A 16,999-nucleotide genomic window follows, 5' to 3' on the forward strand; every position below is an offset into this window, starting at 1 on the left:
TCCACAAATACCTCTCTAATGATGTCACCTGTTTCTTTCATTCTTTTATCTCTCTCTTTGTTTTGAGGGGACTCTTAAATGTTTAGCTTGTGGGACTGCCCAGGAGAGATGGTTTTCTCAAGGCCACCATGGGAGACAGAGTTGATTGCCTTCTCAATACCCATGTCCCTCTTCTTCCTCACTAACACCCTGCTTGATTCAGTTTTGTTTGAGTAGCAATATATCCATCTAAATACTTGCTTACTCAGCCCCTCTTGCAGTAGCAATAGCTATGAGATATTGTTTTGGCCAATGAAATGCAGACTTTATCTTTGGGGAGAGCATCTCTTCCCAAGTAGGAAGTTGGAGTCTCACTAGGAGGAAGTCTCTTGCTTGGTCTTCTGTCTTCATCCTACCTGGAGTTCAGAACACACACCTTTAGATGCAACAGCCATCTTGTGCCTGGAATGAATAAAGCCAACACACTGAAGATGGCAGATTGCTTCACGGGTTCTGTGGGACAGCTAAACCAATATCTGTAACTGCTTTCTATACATTTCTTATCATGTGAGAAAAATCATCCCCTAGATACAGACTACTGTTCACTGGGTTTTTGTTACTTGTAACTAAATGCTTTATACATTGATTTATTTAAAGTTTTTTTGTATTGGACAAGAAGGGAAAATGTGTAGATATTGGGCAGAAAGATGTTATGTGTATTTATAACCAATTTCTTCAAATAATAAGAATAGTGTTTTCAGAGGAAATATCTACTTTTTATTTTCTGGATAACTTAAAGCTATCTGAAAGAGAATCTGTGTATTTGATCAGCCATTGTTTGGGGGGACAAGTTAACTGATCAAGGCCAATATTGTGAAATAGAGAATCAAGTAAAAATTGACTTTTAGTGCATTTTATTCTATGGTGATGCCCTTGTCCTAATGAACCATAGGGTTTTTATTTTATCCTGTTTTGTGTTATTCTTAAATAATGATTGGCAATTTTATTGATTCCATTTGACAAAAACATTTTTGTGATTGAAGCATTCATTTTAGCTTCCACTTTGTGCTAATCACTTACCTACTGGCTCTAGTCAATGTCACATTGACTGAAATAATTTTACTTAAGGGAAATTTGACAACTTGTACCAAAAGTCTTAAAAATATTCACACTCTATAACCTTGAAATATCATTTGTGGAAATTTATTTTAAAGAACTAATCAGAGATCAACAAGTTAAATGACCAACAAGAGGGGATGGGTTAAATAAGTACTACTTAACTTATCCTCTGGAATATCATATTCTCATTAAAAATAATGTAGAATAATATTTAATTACCATTAAATACTCACTTTATAATATTAAACAAAATTAACACGCTATGAAATACTATATGCAATATTATTTCAATTTCGGGAGGTAAAAAACAGAAGAGACTGAGAACGTCTATACCAAAATATTGAGTGTTTCCTTCTGAGTATTTGGATTATGAGCAGTTGTTTTTCTTTGTATCTTTCAATCTTTTCAAATTTCTCAAATTTATGTGACTCAGTAAAAGATATTATAAAAGATATTTTGGCTGGTAACAAAGTAACTCTAATTTAACATTGAAAATACTAAAAAGTAAATCATTTTTATTGAATAGCTTTTCATCACCAAGAAGTTTGATGACAAATCTCTGTTTGTTTTAATACAGAAATCCTAAATGGTGGCGTCTATGTGGACCAGAACAAGTTCCTTTGTTACACAGACACAATTCATTGGCAAGATATTGTGCGGAATCCATGGCCTTCCAACTTGACTCTGGTGTCAACAAATGGTAGCTCAGGATGTGAGTAGCATTATCCTTTTTAATGTCTCAAAATGTTATTCTACCCCTTTTGAGAATAAGTGACTTATGTTTATCATTCCATTAATAATATTTTGAAATTTGATTGAATCCATTGAAACGTTCACATATATATGACAGATAGAACAAATGGCTGACCTATCTTTTACTTCTAATTAACTTTCTTTTTGGAATGATTCTTCCCCTTTACAATTCTCGTTTTCTTAACATCATCCCTTTGGCTAAATCTAAATTACTTTACCATAATTCCGATGTCCAGATATGTGCCTCGTTGTCCATAAACTTAAGGCTGGTGTCTAACTACTGCTTCAATTCTTCGTGACCCATACAACACTGAGAAAAAGATAGTAGAACAAAAATGCACCATCTTAATCGCTGTAATTTTTATATAAAAAATAAAAACTAGTAAACATTTTAGAATTCCTAAGCCTTCATTTGCCCCTAAACCATTCATGGTAATATCCTATGACAATTCCAAACACCAGAGTGGGGAAATATAGATTTCATATAGAAGAAATACATGTTACATTCTGATTTTATTTGTTAGCCTAATGAACTACCGAGTTTCCCATTCTTAAAGTGTATATTGTTTCTACCACAGAGGATTTATCAAAGTGTTTAATATGATTAAATGATAAGCAAATATTATTCAAACTATCATTAAAACCTTTGCAAATTATTCCTCCTGGAATCTGTTTCATTTTCATAAAGCAGGCTATGTTGTCCCCACATTTATTATTACTGACATTTGTATGAGAACAGAATTTTTATCGTGTTAACCCGGGTTTTATTTTTCTCATCTATTATTATATATTTCCCAGCTGAAATCATACCCATCTTCACACAGTTCAATAATTATCTGCTATAGTACTGATTGTGTTATGACGCTTTCATAGGAAATCAAACGCCAGGGGACAATTATTAAATTTCTTGATGGTCCTAATAATATAATGGGGAAATATGAATATATTGGCTCCAAACTGACAGCTGTGTTTTTAATAAATGGCTAAAACTTTTTTTTAAAAGTAGAATAACCTAATTTTCTTGTCACCTTTGAGCAGAAATTTGTATGAGATTTCATCTCTACAGTGTTCAAATTGCCTACCTTGTAAAATTACATGTGAATAAAAAATTAAATCTGTTCACATTAATGAGGCAAATGATGTGCTTCAGAAATGGCTACCATTTTTAGTCTGCCTATACTACGGTACATTTTACATTTGTGGGGGGGAGCACAAAGGTTGGATATGAGGAAAGGCCTCTGACTCTCAGTCATCAGAGTGACTAGCCTATAATGCATAAACAAGGCCAGGCAAGAATAAAGCCCAAGACAGAAGCCAAAAGGGAAGTGTGTCCACTAGCCTGATAGGATGTGGGACAGGAAAGTTCTGAGAGATTTGCTACACTTTCACAGGTGGAATCTCTTTGTATTAATTTTTAGGGCAAATTTAGAAAGCTGTGCCTATAATTCAGCAACTGTGGCTGCTGCATTTGTTTTTGCATGCAAATAATTGCAGGTGCAAAAATTATAAATGCAGAGTAGACTCATAACCAATAGTCTTTTGCAAATTAACCACCAACTGCTTGTCAAAGTTTTATTCTTTACATAGTAGATCTATTTGATGACACATTATATATATAGCATGACACTGTAGCTGATAATGAATTGGCTAGTCTTTGAACATTGGTTTCCCATGGTTTTATCCTGAGTCAATTGCTTTCTCTACCTTCTCCCCATGGAGGACCTCAGGCCCACTCACGGTTTTAAATGCAACTTCTACACTGGTGAGACTCCCAGAACCACACACCACCAAGCAACCCAGTTACCCAAGTTAAAAATTAGAGGGTCATCATTGACTTCACCTTCTCCTTGGTTCTTGGTATTTAATTAATCACTAAATCATGTTAATTTGCCTATTTCTTGATTTTATATATTTCTTCTTACCATTGCTCTAGTTCAAGTCTTCATCAATTGCCTGATTTACTGAAACAATCTCTGAATTCTTAATATTTTGTGAGACCATGGACCCAGTGGCAGTCTGATGAAACTAATAGACTCCCTTCTCATATGTTAAATGAATAAATAGGCACAAAATAAATATTTTATATCATAAATGCATAAAAATCAATAAATTCATAAAATAAATTACAAAGAATTACAAGGAAAATAAATTATATTGAAATATATTCATCAACATACTTAAAAAATAAATGTGATACAGTAATATGCTTCTTTATTAGCAGATTACATAAAAATTACTAACAGTAGGATTAATATGTAATGTAGTTTTGGAGCAGCGATAGGCATAAATATTATTTTAAAAAGGACATTCACCTTAACCAACGTTTTTGAGAAAACTGGATATCTACATGCACAAGATTGAAGCCAGACTTTTATCTTACGCTATATACAAAAATTAACACAAAATAGATTAAAGACCTAAATGTAAACTATAAAACTCCTAGAAAAAAACATAGAGGAAAAGCTTCATGACATTATCCTTGGCAATGATTCTTAGATATGACACCAAAAGCTCAGGCAACAAAAATACAGACAAATGGGGCTATATAAAACTTAAAAACTTCTCTGTGTCGAAGGACACAATCAATAGGGTGAAAGACAACTTACAGAATGGGAGAAAATGTTTAGAAATCATATATCTGAAGAAGGGTTAGTATCCAGAATATATAAAGAACTACTACAACTCAAGACAAAAAATGAACAGCCTGATTCAGAAATGGGCAAAGGACTTGAACAGACATTTCTCCAAAGATGATATACAAATGGCCAACAAGCATGTGCAAAGATGCTCAATATCACTAATCAATAGAGAAATGCAAAGCAGAATCACAATGAAATATCATCTTACACCCATTAGAATGACTACTATTAAAATAATAGAAAATAAATGTTAGTGAGGATGCAGAAAACTTGAAACCCTTGTGCACTGTTGGTGGCAGTGTAAAATGGTGCAAGTGCTATGGAAAATAATATGGTAGTTCCTCAAAAATTAAAGATAGAACTACCATATCATCCAGCAATTCCACTTCTTGGTACATATGTCCAAAAGAGTGGAAAGTGGGGTCTCAAAGAGATATTTGCACACCTATATTCATAGCAGCATTATTCACAATAGCCAAGAGATGGAAGCAACCCAAATATTCGTTGACAAATGAATGGATAAACAAAATGTGGTATATACATACAGTGGAACATGATTCAGCCTTAAAAAGGAAGGAAATTATGACATGTTACAATATGGATGAACTTTGAGGACATTGTGCTAAGCAAAATAAGCTGGTCCCAAAAAGACAAATACTATACGAGCCCACTGTACGAGTTAAGTATGTCTCCTTAACACTACTGAGCTGCGCATGTGAAAAATAGTTAGTAAATTTCATGTTACGTGTTTTTTACCATGACTAAGAATGAATGAGTAAATAAATAAATAATGCTTTATGATACCTACAACAACTGGAATGTAACATGAATACATCTATGGTTTGTATTGGTTACACTGTGGCTGGTACTGCCAGTATTCCTGTGGTTCGGTCCTTACATTTGTAATTGATGAAATAATGTATTTAATAAGAGATAATTGTGAATAATAATGTAATGTTTCCCCATTCAAGTTCAAGGACCTCCTAAATTCTATCTATAGTCCCTTAGGGGTCCAAGCCTCCTGATTAAGAGTCCCTGTGTTTAACTGCTCTCCTTGGCTCCAGTCCTGACAAATCCCCCTGACAAAGTACCAGCAAGAACTCTGTTTAATGGAAATCTAACCACGACCCTGTCTAAAACCCTGTCACGGCAACTGACTAATGTAGGGTCAGTTCCAAAGAAAACCAAAGGCTTGGCGTTTTCAGCAGATTCCTGCTTATTTCTCTCTATGGAATGAGTTCTTACAATGTCTTTGTCTGTACCGTCTTTCCTTCTCCGTTTGCCAGACTAAATTTTATTCATACTTTAAGAAACTCATCAGTTGTTATCTTTTCTAAGAAGTGTTCTCTTCTACTGGCTAGATATTTCCATGTGACCCCATAATGACTCACCTAGCGTTCTTTGTCTCTCTAAACTGAAAACTCCTTGTGGACAAGGCTCAATTCATCATTCTGTCCTCTGTTCTAGCACATAATAGATGGACAACAGATATATACTGAATAAATAAATAAATGAAATAGATCAGTTCATAAATAGGAAAATCAGATGAATACAAGCTATATTTTATTCTATTTATCATTTGTGTACAAAAGAATGGATGTGAAGTAAAAGTTATAATCCATAGACATGTAGCTTATCCATTTTAAGTGTTTTTCAGGTAGACATGGCATTATATATCTATATGCTTAATTTTATTTATACTTATATAATTATAAGTTACTCTATTTCTATTATATTAATGTCCTATTTATGTTTCATTATAATAATTATAAGGTAAAATGTATATGTCTACTTTCCTTTAGTGTTTAAAGAGATACTAATTTGTGTAATACTTGTAATTATCTACAAATTCCACAAGTTCGACATAAAAAATTTAAGAATGTTTAATTCTTAAGTGATATTTTGCGAAGTATTTCTTAATGTATGTTTTTGGTTTTTGGTACAATACTAATTCTTGATATAAAAAAGCAAAATCTTTTCAAGAGCAACTTGGCTTTTTATTGGCATAACCTTTGGGCTATAACTGAAACAATGAAGAAAAAATTTGAAGTGTGTGGAAAAATGATTTAAAAATGATACCACTCCTTTAAATATATGTGATTTGAGAATAATTATAACCAAATTGCATTTTCCAAAATACTTGCGATATCTGGATCTAAACTTTAGCTGGCTGAGGAAGAGATGGGTGTCTTTTTTCTCATACAAATCCCTAACAAGACTTATTATCTAACATTCTTGAATAGGTATATCAATAGGGCTGATTCAATAAACTACCCTTTAAAGTGAAAAAAAATCACATAGTGAATGATGCTTCACTTACTTGGAGCACAGTAATAACAATCCCATCACCATAAGAATGTCAACATGATGGAATTTAGTTACTTTCTGAAAATTAAGCAAATGGAAGTATATCAGAACATGAATATGGAAAATTACACAATGAGATTTCCCAAGGGAGAAGATTGTGTAGTTAAAAGAATGGATTTGGGAGCCAAACTGGCTTGTTTGAAACCTGGCACTGCCTCTTAGTAGCTATTTGACCTTGGGCAAGTCGCTTATGGTCTCAGAACCTCCATTTCTGTGTCTATAAAAATAGTGTCAAGAGCTGAGCTGAGCTGAGAGCTGAGCTGCTGGTGGCCAGTTAAGCCAAAGTGCCAGAATGAAGGTCAGAGTCAAAGTCAAGGTCAAGCTTTTCATCACTTAGTGTGATAGTACAAGCAAGAGGCTAAATGGGAGAAAGCACCAACTCCTCTGCTGTTCCATTTCTCTCCAGGGAACAGCTCCAGGCGAGGGTCAGGCAGCTCAGATTGATTAGACAGACGTGGAGAATTGTGTCACTGCTGAGGGAGCCCCAAACAAAGGCCCCTGAAGTTTCAGGGATCTGGGGGCCAGTGGGGAGGTGGGAGGGAGAGAGGAAAGGGCTAAGAGTAGAAAAGTACTGAGTACTGAATCAGAATGGAGGAAAAGTGTCTTCAAGCCCCACTCTCCCACACACACTCCTATAAGGACATTTCAGCAAAAGCGCCTGAGGAAGGCCTCTGTTGAGGGCACTTGATAAAGAGGCCTCTGAATGGAGGCACCTGGTTAGGAATGTAGCTATGCTTAAGAGCACAGAGGAGTCAATAATGCAATCCTATTTACAATTGCAACAAAGAATAAAATACCTAGGAATAAATTTAACCAAGGAGGTGAAAGACCTATACACTGAAAACTGTAAAACACTGTTGAAAGAAATAGAAGACACAAAGAAATGGAAAGATATTCCATGCACATGGATTGGAAGAATTAACATAGTTAAAATGTCCATCCTTCCTAAAGCAATCTACACATTCAATGCCAACCCTATCAAAATTCCAACAACATTTTTCACAGAAATAGAACAAAGAAGGCTAAAATTTATAAGAAATGAAAAAAGACCCTGAAGGGCCAAAGGAATCCTGAGAAAAAAGAACAAAGCTGGAGGTATCACACTCCTTGATTTCAAAATATACTACCAAAGCTATAGTAACCAAAACAGCATGGTACTGGCACAAAAAAGACAAACAGATCAGTGGAACAGAATCAACGGCCTGGAAATAAACCCACATATCTATGGACAGCTAATTTTCTACAACAGAGCCAAGAACATACAATGGAGAAAGGAAAGTCTCTTCAATAAATGTTGGTGGGAAAACTGGACAGTCACATGCAAAAGAATAAAAGTAGACAGTTATCTTATACCACAGACAAAAATTAACTCAACATGATTAAAGACTTGAATGTAACACCAGAAACCATAGTAAAATTCTTAGAAGAAAATATTGGCAGTACACTCTTTGACATTGGTCTTAACAGCATCTTTTAGAATACCATGTCTGCTCAGGCAAGGGAAACAGAAGAAAAAATAAACAAATGGGACAACATCAGACTAAAAAGCTTCTGCACAGCAAAGGAAACCATGAACAATGGAAAGACAACCCATTAACTGGAAGAAAATATTTGCAAATCATATATATGACAAGGGGTTAATTTCCAAAATATGTAAAGAACTCATATAACTCAACAAAATCAAAAAACAAACAAGCCAATCAAAAAATGGGCAGAGGATATGAACAGACATTTTTCCAAAGAAGATATACAGATGGGCAACAGGCACATAAAAAAATGTTCAACATCATTAATTACTAGGGAAATGCAAATCAAAACTACAATGAGATATCACCTTACACGTGTCAGAATGGCTATAATTACCAAGACAAAAAATAACAAATGTTGGAGAAGATGTGGAGAAAAGGGAACCATCATACACTGCTGGGGGGAATGCAAACTGGTGCAGCCACTATGGAAAACAGTATGGAGATTTCTCAAAAAATTAAAAATAGAATTACCATATGATCCAGCTATTCCACTACTGGATATTTACCCAAAGAACATGAAATCAATAATACAAAGAGATTTATGCACCCCTGTGTTCATTGCAGCATTATTCACAATAGCCAAGATGTGGAAGCAACCCAAGTGCCCATCACCTGATGAGTGGATAAAGAAGGTATGGTATATATATACAATGGAATACTACTCAGCCATAAAAAAAGAAAACACCATCCTATTTGCAACAACATGAATGGACCTTGATGGTATTATGTTAAGTGAAATAAGCCAGGCAGAGAAAGTCAAACACCATATGATTTCACTCACATGTGTAAGACAAACACATGGATAAAGAGAACAGATTAGTGGTTACCAGAGGGGAAAAGGATGGGAGATGGGCGAAAGGGGTAAAGGGACACGTATGTATGGTGGCAGATAAAAACTAGACTATTGGTGGTGAGCACGATGCAGTCAATATAGAAACTGATATATAATAATGTACACCTGAAATTTCACAATATTATCAACCAATATGACCTCAAAAAAATTATTTTTAAAAGAAGAGAGTACAGAGGGTCAGGGAGCCCTGAGTCCTCCTTGACTGTGATGCCCTTCAGAGCCCGCGGTGTACTGGCCGTGCACCAAATCTGGGGTGGGGAGGGAAGCTTTCCTCTATGGGGCCCACCAGGTAAAGCCTTTATAGCTGCCTATGGTCAGGACTGAAAAACCACACACAAGTTTTCGGCCAGGAGCTGATATTATCAACTTCACATGGTTATGATGAGTAATAAATGAGTTAATATGTGTCAGAATCTGAGCGTGATTTCTTATGGTAAATGAATCAAGTGCCTTCTGATTACGTTTTGTTTTTTCATGTGAATTGATCACACGTGGACAGAAGTATTTTTACAATACGTGACAGTTATGTTTTCATTATACATTAATGAGTTAATATTGTATTAGGTTTGTAAATTTCATGTGAGTTTTAGTAACCAGAAGGTAGTGTTTCATAGCTTCATCTCACCAAGACATTGAAAAGGACAAACCTCAGATGCTCCAGATCCTACAGTCTCTTTAGCTTGTACCAGATGCACCCCTCACTCTCAATTGCTTTCTAAAACCAAACACCAGCTAATTAACGAACTGGGAGAGTGGGAGAATTGGTAAATCCATAAAAGAGCCTTATATTCACAGATATAATTCCATGACAAATCATTTGTTTAAACCAGATGTTCTGCCTGCATTAAAACCATTAGTAAAACTTAAAACTATATTTTTCTTTTAATGAGTCTTACATATCTTAATAATTGACCACTTATGACTAATATTACATGTTGCGTCCCATGTAGATAACTTTCTTGCACTAGAAAATAATTATCAAAATAGAGTAGAATTAAACTTGCTTTTTTCAGTTTACCAACTTGTACTACTCCCGCAATGTTAATATGTTTACACAAGACAGACACACCTTGCTAAGTTTGGATTTTTGTAGTAGAGTAAAAGAAAACAAAAGGTAGCAAATTTATCCACAACTCCTTTCAGTACAGCTCCAGGTTGTGTGTATTATACATGTCCAATTTTACGTAAATGCCTACACAGAGTCAAATCACCAAAAAACGCATACTGTTTTTAAAAGACTTTTTAAATAAAAGCTTAAATTAGGAAAAATGTGAAAAACATTTCAAAGGGTAAGTGAATCCATATGAATTCAAAAGATGGCTTTTTGAAAAGACCTATAAAATAGAAATAGAATCTTCATGATACTCATTTAATAAAAGAAAAAAAAAAGAACTAAAGATCACTCGGGAATTCAGATGCAATTATTCTAAAAAAAAATATTATAAAATAGAACTAACAGAATCTAGGAGTGTATTTTTAAAAATAAAAACAAGTGGCAGCTCTACTGTCTTTTTAACGCTCTTGATGAGAGAGTAAGAACTTGAACCTGATCCACATTGGAGGGGACCTTTATCGCTGCATTTATAAGAAGACTTCCAGGTTCACTAATATTCACTCCAGAAATTAACTTTTATTTAACAACATTACAAGGCACAAGCTTTGTACACCTGCTGGCTTGGTTTTCTTGTTCCTTAACTTCTTGGGATAAAAGTGCATTGTGTCACTTTTTGAGTGAATTTTTCATGACAGATCTTTATTTTCATCATATGTGCTAGCTTCCCCTCAATGGGCTTTTTCATCAGATAGCATATATATAAAGTTAGAGAAGTGTGATTTCTGTTTTCTAGAAAGTGACAGAATATTCCTCAGCAGTACTTCACCTCAATTCTAGGTAGCAGAACAGAATTCTTTCATAATAGACCTTTCCTAGCTCATCTCAGTCCCCATATTCATCATGCATTGTGTGTGCTATTTATTTTATTGCAAATCATATATATATATGTATTTGTATATAATAAACACGTACATAAAGTAAACATTTATATAAATGTGTACACACATTTACATATACAGACATTGGTCTTAACAGTTTATGATTACAAATTAGTTTCCACTTTCTGTACTTTCCAAAATCTGGAATAAATTCTCTCCACTCTGGCTTTATCCTGTTACTACCAACCCACGCCTCTGCTACCGATGACTTCAGTAACCTCACAGCTGTGCTGAGCGCTCCCTCAACTGCTCTTAAAAACCCACTGTACCCCCCATTTCCTCAAAGCATAAATGAGGTTAGTTATTAACACAATCTTGCTAATAATAAGAATGGCTATTTGGGGGGCAGAGAGGACCAAACTTGACATCTGTGTTCCTGCTCAGCTGTTGCAGGTGAGGCTATCCCTCATTACTCTGACCATTTCCAAACCTTAAGCCTCTATTTTCCCGTAGGCTCTGCCCCTTCTCCAGGTGAAGGCTCATTTCATTTTCTGTTTACGAATTAATGAAAACACCAATGTGTTAAATAAGGAAACGCCCACTCCAGGCACAATATATTATAGCTGCCTTAGAAAATTTTTAATAGCACATTTCCCAAAGCATTGTTTCTTCATTCTTAAATTATACCACACGTCAGTAAATTTTTGATAATCACTCAAAAAATAGAGGGAAAACACCCCAATTTGTAGAGTGTGCTGATTTCCATGGTGTAAGCATTCCTTACATTGTCCATTTTGAACAACAAATGTGAGTTTTGGAAGAGATGCCCAGTTAGCGCCCCATTATGTAGTATTTCCGCCATTCAGACTCAATAAATGTAAATCAACTCAATTACATAGATAGTAGTAAAATATAGTAAACTAATCAGGAAATAATGAATTTTAAGTATATCTTACCTTTGTTTTAATAAAACTTAATAATGGATTTATATAATTTAATATTTAGTAATGGTTGTATTTACCAACCAGCTCTCAAAATGCTAGAAAATCTGACTGTGTACACTACTGCCACGTGTGGACATCAGCAGCCCTCTGGGGGTCGTGTTGGGGTAAGCCCAGTCCAGCGCTTATCATTTCTCTCCATAATGATGTAAACATAAAATGAAGCCAGCACATCATGCATGGTATGAGCTGATTGTGGCCCCTAGTCTCCTGTGGGGCAAATGCTGAATAAAACACACACACACAGAAGTGTGAGTGCACACATGCGTGGACACACACACGACTCAAGAAAGAACAACTTCTTTAGGGACAGGGCAGTTTAACTCAAAATTTATAGAGGAAAAATATCTGACTCTTCAGGGTCATATTCTGCTAACATTTTGCCTTTAAGTTATTAAACAGTATACTTAGCTTCTGCATTCATGTTAACTTCTTGCACTCAAGGTTTCCTCAAGAATGTGAATAGATGTTTGCTCTATTCAACTAAAAGGCTTATAGAAATGGTCTCTCAGAGTAACCTGAGTTTCTGCCTCAAAGATAACTCCCACAAGCCTACCGCTCTAGCTGTTAAAATTGTCAATTTTATACCTTCAAATAAATCTTCATGACCATAGCTTGTTGGAAGGAAAATTATTTTTACATGAAGTGACAGCAGAGATGTTGTGTATCATGGTTTAGCATTACAGAACGACAAGATACTTTATGTCAGAAAGTAAGTAGATTAATGGTTTCTGTACTTGGGCATGCATCAGAACCTACTCCCAGAGATTCTCCCTGTGTAAGTTTGGTTTAAGGATGGGAATCGACCTATTTTCAAAGTTCGCCAATTGATTCTAAGGACAGGTATAAGTAACACTGGCCTGGCATAGGATTTCCATGCTAGTATAGTGATTAGCAAGGCCTATTATGATGAATACATTTTCAGACCATGTGCTGATTCAAAATGGGCATAGAATGTATGGGCTTGTTCAAATGAAGCCACCTACCAGTCGCATGAGTCCCCTCTTAGAGAATCTGTTGCTCTCTGTCGTTATGTGAAGCTCTGTCACTAATTTCAACCACAGCAATGCTTTAAGTGCCTGTGACTTTCTGGACCTGGTGTTTCACAAGCACTTGAAGAACCCTATTTCTAATTCGTGTAGAGATTCAATAAGGTCAGTATTAAGAGCCCATTTGGGGTTTCTGAGAGCCTTTGCAGCTTGCAATTTTTAGTAATAAGGACTTCCTGTCTTCTAGTGAATGACGGAAGAGAGCAAAATTTCACTAAACAGCAGGTCTCTGGGATTCAAATTTTCCAGTGGGGGCAGCCTCCAGATTTTATTGTTTTTCTGAAACTTATTTTAAAGTAAATTTTAACGAGCCTTTTCAAGATGGGAATTTTCATTGAAAAAAATATATACCATTGCTTAACTAAAAGTTGCTATTATTATGAAAAAGGTTTTCACACTTTTCAGAGAGAATGGAGAAAGGCCAAACATTCAGAATATCAGATTTTCTTTGAAGTAGTAACTCCTAACATTTTTTGAAATGGTGAATTTTTGGAATTGGAGATTTTTGAAACTGAATGACATTTTTCTTACTGGCAAAAAAAAGTAATAAGAGCTACACACTGTTTAAATTGGATGACAACCAAGAAAATGTAATCTAGGTAATCTAGTTAAAAATAAATCTTTTCCAAGTGTCCATTGATGGGTGAATGAATCAACAAACTGTGGTGTATACATACAATGGAATATTCTGCCTTGAAAAGAAAGGAAATTCTGATATTTGCTACAACCTGGATGAACCTCGAGGGCATTATGTTAAGTGAAATAAGCCACTCATAAAAAGACAAATACTATATGATTCCACTTATATGTGATACTTAGAGTAGTCAAAACCATAAAGACAGAAAATGTAGTGGTGGTTGCCAGGGGCTAGGGGGAGGGGAAAATGGGGAATAATTGTTTAATGAATATATTGGTTCACTTTTACAAGATGAAAAGAGTTATGGGGACAGATGGTGGTGATTGTTGTACAGCAATGTGAATATATTTAAGATCACTGAATTGTACACTTACAAATGGTTAAGATGGTAAATTTCATGTTGTGTGTATTTTTCCACAATACAAATTTTTTTTAAATATAAAGCAAAGAACATTAAAAGAAGTGATTATCAGTAAGAGACATCTTCCACATTTTTTCATTCCATTTTTTCCCACAATTTTTAAAAAAATGTACCTTTATATAAAGTTTTAAGCATCCTGCTATATGAGGATTTGCAAATAATTCTAAGCCTGGAAGAATTAGGTTTAGGGGTGGAAATGCTGACTTAAATTTTGTAAAAACTGACTTTAATGTTCACAAAGTAAGAGACTCATCCTAACCAAGTAAAATTCTATATTGAGTCAAATAACGAGTACCTAATTAATGTAAAAGTGATTTACAGAGCAGTCCATAGTTGATTTTCTTCAACATAAAACCTTGATTGTATATTTGGTGTTTAAAGCAACTACGTAAAATTGAACGAAAATTATACTGAATCCATTCAGTGTCACCCTCTGCTGTTTTTCTCTGATTCGTTTACTCTATAATGGTTTAAGGGTGATTATGTATGTGTCTGTGCCCTGTTCTGCAACCATCATTCATAGATCTCGTTACCATTCACACGTTTATTCTCGTTTACTAATGAAAGTCATGTCATGGAACTCAGTTGCACAATTAAGTAGAATTTAAAGAGCTTACTATTTTCCTTTTCTTCTCTAATTTCTCATCTCTTAGAGGAAGCTAGGAAGTGAAAGGAAGATGTTTATAAGTAAATGAAAATTGTATATCCAAGTTTCCCTTTTCATAACATTTGCAAAGAACATGTTTTACATGTCTTTCCTCTCCTATTGCAGTCCTCTCACTAAGCCACTTTCATTTTGAAGTTTGGAGCAGAGGTGGAGGAGAGACTGCTGGTTACACTGGAGGGTTGGGGTGGGGGAGCTGGCATCTCTACAGGGAGCTGGGGAAGGATGATTGAGGGGATCAAGCTGCTAACCCATTAGCAATCTTTCAAGCCTAGATTGTTGCAAGCAGCCGTATGCAACTTTTATTTAATTCTTTGCCGCCTGGCAAGAACAAATTATGTTCTATTTAGAGGTGATTCTTTTGGCAATTGTAGGTGCTCTTTCTAAGCAGGGAAGAAAAAATGGAAAGGAAGTTATTCAGTGACATTTCTCTTAAAGTTCTCCTTTAAGTATAAGTAAGAGAAATATATAAAAGAAAATAAAAATCTTGATTAAAAAATGCGCAAAGGAAAAGTCATCTGGAAATTAGGTGTCCTGATCAGCCCTTTTATTCTCCTACCTCCTCATGCTTTATTAAACAAAGATTTTGATCTAGGTGGTTTTGCAAAACTATTTTCTACAGAATCAATTTAAACTCTGTACTCAAGAAGTAGAATATGGCATTAAACTAGTTACTTATATGCCAAATTACTAGTTACTTTGTTAATAGTTAATGGTTAAGTATTACTGGTTACCATATGTCAAAGTGTGTTTTTCATAATAAAAAAAAATTTACTTCACTAGAAAAGATAGTGATAGAACTAAAAGTTTTTAAAAGCAGTAGAATGTTGGATAACCATCAGTTCTTCATTTCTAAATTTCATTGTTACATAATTTTAAATATCAAATATTTTATGGAAAAGATTTGCTGTGTTTTTTTAGTGGAATAAAGAAATGTCTAAGGGTCCTTATAGTTGTGTAATTGACAGAGATGTATCTGATTTGATTCAGTAGAGAAAGATAAATTAATATCGTGCAGTTTTGTAACATTCTTATTAAATAGTCAATAATTTCTATTAATTCATACAGTGGACCCAGAAATTTTATCTGAGGGGGAAAAAATAAAACCAAAACATTTCATCAATAGTAAATTAATTTAGAGTAAGAGGGTAATATACGTTACTTTAAAAATATTTAAATGGGTAATCATAGAGAGAGAAAAATGAGATATTTTTTTTCCTCTCCCCTCTTCTTTTCCTCCCTGCTAAAACCTTTTACATGACTACATGACGCTATCTCAGGGGAAGCCCCCTGCACCTTCATCCTCTTGGCACAATTATTCTTTTGCTTTTTTGCCTCAAAGAGTAGCCTAGTGACAGAGCTCAGCCTCTGAGTTCTACAGGAGTTTGAATCTTGACTCGAAGAATTTCTTCCAACTGTAATGACTTAGCCCATTTATCCTTCATTGTTCTCACATGTGAATGAACTGGGATAATAGATGAACATGTTTAAAAGAGTGCCTGTCATGTAGTTAATGCTCACTAAATGTTAGTTGTTGTTATTTTTAGTGTTTATGGTTGAGATCTGCTCCTCCTATAAAGACATCACTTATACTGTATCCTAGCCTAAAACTGGGAATTGTGATCAGCCTTCTTTTAGCTTTTCATCATCAGTTATAAGCAAATACACTTATCATTTTGTGGGGACAGGGAAAGACACGCTTTTTAATGACATCCACATATGGTACCCTCCACCCTGCCCATTGAGGTCATCAGCTAAATGCTGCTCATCGCCCACATACGTCACGATTTTGGCAAGTGACCCCAAATCCTTTTTTTAACTCCATGCACATCATTCCCTAGTTGACTTTGAATAAGTGTCTGTATTAACAATCTCATTCAACATCTTTGCCTAATGGTTTCTCAACCTCCTAAAATCCGTTGAACTTCCTCAGTATTTACACTAATCCCATCAGAAACCAAGCCTTAGTGTGACACAGTTAAAGTTTGCCTTCCTGTGTGTGTTTTAATCTATTTTGTGTGCACTGCCCTCTGTCCCACATGACTATTCTATTCTC

General features: G+C 34.9%; 1 protein-coding gene across 2 annotated transcripts in view; it reads left to right on the forward strand.

The window, feature by feature from the left end:
* ERBB4 (erb-b2 receptor tyrosine kinase 4) overlaps positions 1 to 16,999 on the forward strand; it is a 1,114,653-nt gene that overhangs the window by 733,729 nt on the left and 363,925 nt on the right. For both annotated transcript variants that reach the window (XM_087424880.1, XM_087424879.1), the window contains exon 4: positions 1,676 to 1,810. In XM_087424880.1, coding sequence (XP_087281006.1) covers positions 1,676 to 1,810 — 135 coding nt within the window. The remainder of the gene's footprint in view (positions 1 to 1,675; positions 1,811 to 16,999) is intronic.

Source organism: Ceratotherium simum, chromosome 37 (genome assembly GCF_057802395.1).
Source record: "Ceratotherium simum simum isolate JZ-2026a chromosome 37, ASM5780239v1, whole genome shotgun sequence".
In the NCBI taxonomy this organism is placed as follows: domain Eukaryota; kingdom Metazoa; phylum Chordata; class Mammalia; order Perissodactyla; family Rhinocerotidae; genus Ceratotherium; species Ceratotherium simum.